General features: G+C 46.3%; 1 protein-coding gene across 1 annotated transcript in view; it reads left to right on the top strand.

Moving 5' to 3' along the window:
• The window catches only part of LOC143030093 (uncharacterized), a 5,694-nt gene extending 1,122 nt beyond the window's left edge, over positions 1-4,572 (top strand). The window contains exon 2 of the mRNA XM_076193295.1: positions 4,450-4,572. Within this exon, the coding sequence (XP_076049410.1) occupies positions 4,450-4,572 (123 nt within the window). The remainder of the gene's footprint in view (positions 1-4,449) is intronic.
• Positions 4,573-5,000: the final 428 nt, after the last annotated feature.

Below are 5,000 nucleotides of genomic sequence, written 5' to 3' on the forward strand. Positions count from 1 at the left end.
ATCGCAAGCTCCACGACCCCCTTACATCGATGTCATCCAACGCCAGGCCAACAACCGGAGTAAGTAGCCAACTTTCAACCATCAGTGCTGATAACAAGTTTGCTTCTCTCCTCAGGAACTTTCCTGCCTTGACACAACCTTACTCCACGACCACGACTGTGAAACACCACGTAGTGCACCACATAGAGACTACGGGACCTCCAGTCTACGCCAAAGCCCGTCGTCTGGCTCCGGAACGCCTCAAGCTAGCCAAGGCAGAACTGGAAGCCCTCATGCGTCAAGGTATCATTCGTCCAAGCTCAAGCAACTGGTCGTCAGCTCTCCACATCGTCCCCAAAAGCAACGGCGACATCAGGCCATGCGGTGACTACCGCGCCCTCAACTCACGAACTGTGATGGATAGGTACCCAGTTCCCAACATACAGGAGTTTTCCTCACACCTTGCAGGAACTCGCGTATACTCCCGGATCGATCTTGTAAAAGCCTTCCATCATATTCCGGTCAACCCGCCCGACATCCCCAAAACAGCTGTCACAACACCTTTTGGCTTGTTCGAATACGTTCGAATGCCCTTCGGCCTCAAGAACTCTGCCCAAACTTTCCAGAGATTCATGGACGAAGTCCTGAGAGGCCTGCCTTTTTGCTTCACCTACATCGACGATGTGCTCATCGCCAGCCCTGACGAAGCCACGCACCAAGACCATCTGAAGCAAGTCTTTACCCGCCTACAAGACTACGGCATCCACATCAATCTCGAGAAATCTGACTTCGGTGTGTCATCCATCAACTTTCTAGGACACACCGTCACACCTTCAGGCGTCACCCCTGTCTCATCCCGCTGCGACGCCATCCAGAGTTTCCCGAAACCTACAACACAGCGCCAACTCAAGCAATTCCTTGGTATGTTAAATTTTTACAATCGTTTCATTCCAGGCTGCGCTCAACTGCTCCAACCGCTCTACTCCATGATCAAGCCGTGCAAGAGGGGACGTTCCATCGTACTCAACTGGGACGTCGAAACTGATGCAGCTTTCATGGCAGCCAAAGAAGCACTCGGGAATGCTACCGCCCTTAGTTTCCCTATTCCTGATGCCATCACTTCCATCTCGACAGATGCTTCAGACACAGGTGTCGGCGCAGTTCTGCAGCAATACATCAACGATGCCTGGAAACCCATCGCCTTCTTCTCAAAGAAGCTCAACAATGCCGAGAAGAAATACAGCGCCTTCGACAAGGAACTCCTAGCCATCTACAAGGCTGTCAACAGGTTCAGGTATTTCGTCGAAGGACGACAATTCCACATATACACCGACCACAAACCAATCACAACAACATTCATTCATAACAAGACAACATACTCCCCTAGACAACTCCGACACATAGATTTCATCTCCCAATTCACCACAGATATTCGTTTTGTTCGAGGTGCAGATAATTGTCCTGCCGATGCCCTCTCGCGCAACATATCTGCAGTCTCTACCTCTCTCATCGACTACGCCGCCATCGCTGCAGACCAAGCTGGTGATACCGAGCTGCAGCGATTGATGGAAAACCCCGCGTTGCAGATGAAGAAGGTACAGCTCCCTGGAACCAACACTGAGCTCTACGCCGATGTATCCACGGACACCATCCGTCCCTACTTGCCCGAGAACCACAGGTATCCCTTGTTCCGCCATTTACATGACCTCTCCCACCCAGGTATTCGAGCTTCGCAGCACATGATGTCATCACGCTTCATCTGGAGTGGAATTGCCAAAGACGTTCGACACTGGACCCGCACCTGCGTCAAATGCCAAGCTTCCAAGGTCACACGCCACACCATCTCCCCTCCAGGTACCTTTCGCCCAGTCTCCACTCGACTCGAGCACGTCCACATCGACATCGTCGGACCGCTTCCCTTCTCAGACAGCTTCAGGTATATTCTTACTTGTGTAGACCGTTTTAAACGCTGGCCCAAAGCAATCCCGCTCACAGACATAAGCACAGATACAGTAGCCAAAGCTTTTATAACCACCTGGATTTCAAGATTCGGTACACCACTCAGCCTCACATCCGACCGTGGTAGCCAATTTGAATCCAATCTATGGAACAAGGTTATGTCTTTGCTAGGTATCCGGCGTTTCAAAACAGCAAGCTCCAACGGACTCGTCGAACGCTTCCACCGACAATTCAAGTCTTCACTTGCAGCAACAGCACGCGACCGCACCAACTGGTCTACGGTGCTTCCAATGGTCCTCCTCGGTATACGCACGTCCCTCAAGGAAGACCTTGGCCACTCCTCTGCAGAACTTCTTTATGGCACTCCACTCCGTCTGCCCGGTGAGTTTCTTGCATCTGCTCCTATAACACAACCCTGCAGCGTTCAAGATTATGCTACTAATCTTACAGATACAATGCAGAAACTCCAGCCAGTGCCACCGCGTACCTCACCAACAAGAAACGTTTGTGAGCCAGGACCTCGAAGACTGCTCACATGTTTTCGTTCGCTTGGAGGGAGTAAAGAAACCACTTCAACAACCATACGCTTGCCCATATAGAGTCGTAAAGTGGAGAAGGAAGAACTTGACCATCGATCGCCGTGGAACCACTGACGTCATCTCCATAGACCGCGCCAAGCCTGCATACCTCCTCTCGGACAACGAACAAGATCCTGTTGCTCTTCCGACACCTCCGGACACACGGGCTACAAACCACAAACACACTACAAAGAAAAAACAGATATCGTTCCTCCTGCCTCGTCACTAGGGGGAGAGTTCTGTAGTGTTCTGTAGCCAACACGTGAAATTACCCCTTCAGGACTCGTGATCGCCGAGTACGGGATAAACAATAGTCACCCCTTAGAACATGCGTCCGACTAAACATACATTCGACTAATTTTAATTAATATAATAACAATGTTCATTATAATAACTTAATTTATTTTGTAAATAAAATAAAACATATCCCTCTACATCCTGTAAAAAGCATATTTATGTATTATAAAAAGATTTTGAATAATTGCATATGTAACACAAAGAATCCAGAATTTCGCAACAAATATTGTAAATACCATCATCGTCATTTCCAATAAACAGATCAGTCATGGGATTGACTTTAAATATCCTAGCTTCCTCCAAATAGGACAATTGTAGTAACCACTACATATATATATATATATATATATATATATATATATATATTTATGTATATAGTTATATCTATATATATATATATATATATATATTGTGTGGGTGTTAGTGTATGTGGGTCTGCTTCTTTTTTACTTGAGCATCTTATTAGATATGTATGAATGTGTGAGCTACGTCCAGCTTTTCGAAGTGGGGGATCACGGAAATGGTGATGCTTCCAATGTAATCTTGGTGTAGGGTGGGGTGACCAATTCCTACCCACTCTCTAGAGGACGAGGATGTCGGTAGAGGACAAATAATGAGATGAAAAATAGAGGAAGGGGATGGACTGGAAGATAATATTATAGATAAACCCACGCTTCACACACACATACATATACTTCATACACACGCGCGCGCGCACAGGCACAAACAACTACAAATACACACAAATATACACAAACACTCACGCAAACAAACCCTTACACACACACGCACACACGCACGCTCACACACACACGCACACACACACGCACACACACACACACACACACACACACACGCACGCACACTCATACATGCACACACACACACAAACAAACACACACACACACACACACACACACACACACACACACACACACGCATACACACACGCGCACACAGATTTGGTTCAACGGTGCAGTGTCACCGTTCTCAATCTCGAATTTCTCGTCGTGTTCCAGTCCGCGCTGGATTAGAAAAAAAATCACTTTCGCTGCACGGCGGATAGGCATACCAACTCTAGTGGGCAATGATTTAGGTACGTGAGTGTGCGTAAAGTCACAGCATTACCCCTATACCGAACAGGATGGGAACTCTGAGCTCTTATGGGAGGACAATAGCTTTCGATTACGAGTTCAACACTTGATCCAAGATCCTGATGTATCAGGAACATACGCAAGCACACACGCACTCACGCACGACCACCTGCTCATAAGTTCAAGACGGTATCCAGTGGGCTATCTCACAGCCCTGTAAACCTGGGTAATTAAATTAAAATATGAAAATCTTGGGGGTAATGAAGGCTCCAAAAATCTATTTTTCCTAGAAAATTTTGGTGATAGAGTTTTCTTTTACGCGACCCATTATTGCAACTGCTTCTTTGTATATCCTTATCATTATTTTCAATAGATTCTTATTTTATGTAATAATTCTGAGGCCAATTATATTCAATATATTATTATTATGAAGTCCTCGAGGGGTAACAATTTACTTGTAGATTTTTTGGAATAATACGTTCCCTGAGAAGCTCTTCAATCTCTAATTCAAATAAGAATTGACGTTGTATATTTATATTCAGGGTCCAAGGAAAAGCCTGATGACTAATATGCTGGCTACCACGTCCTGGAACGCAGAGCGTGCGCAGGTTTCCCTTAGTCTTTGTTGCCTTTTTCCCGTTCTGACAGACTCTCATGAGAGTTGAGGAAATGCTGTTAACAAAGGGGCTCATTACGCTCTCTTTGTCGCCCAAGGTCTGTTACCTTTGTAAACAAATGGTTGCAATTATGTTTTCCATCTTTTTCTCTTTACCGCGCACCTCCCGTTACCACTTGGATCCGAGTCCAAGCAAGGGTGACTGCCACTTGCCCTGGATCTCCAGGCACTTTGGGAGACTACATTCGACCACATACAACCATAAGTTATATCTATCTATCTATCTATCTATCTATCTATCTATACATATATATGTAAAGGCGGGTGCTGTGGACTCTCTTGGGTCTATAATCGGAGGATCGTATCCTCTGCGCGAAGTTGGATTGTATGATTGATGTCGCTGTCCACTAGCGAATTATTCAAATAGTTACGATGGCGAAGCGTGAGGGGGATTCGATCTAGTCCTTACCATTCCCA

This window comes from Oratosquilla oratoria, chromosome 11 (assembly GCF_046742065.1).
Source record: "Oratosquilla oratoria isolate Oo_2021 chromosome 11, ASM4674206v1, whole genome shotgun sequence".
Taxonomy (NCBI): Eukaryota; Metazoa; Arthropoda; class Malacostraca; order Stomatopoda; family Squillidae; genus Oratosquilla; species Oratosquilla oratoria.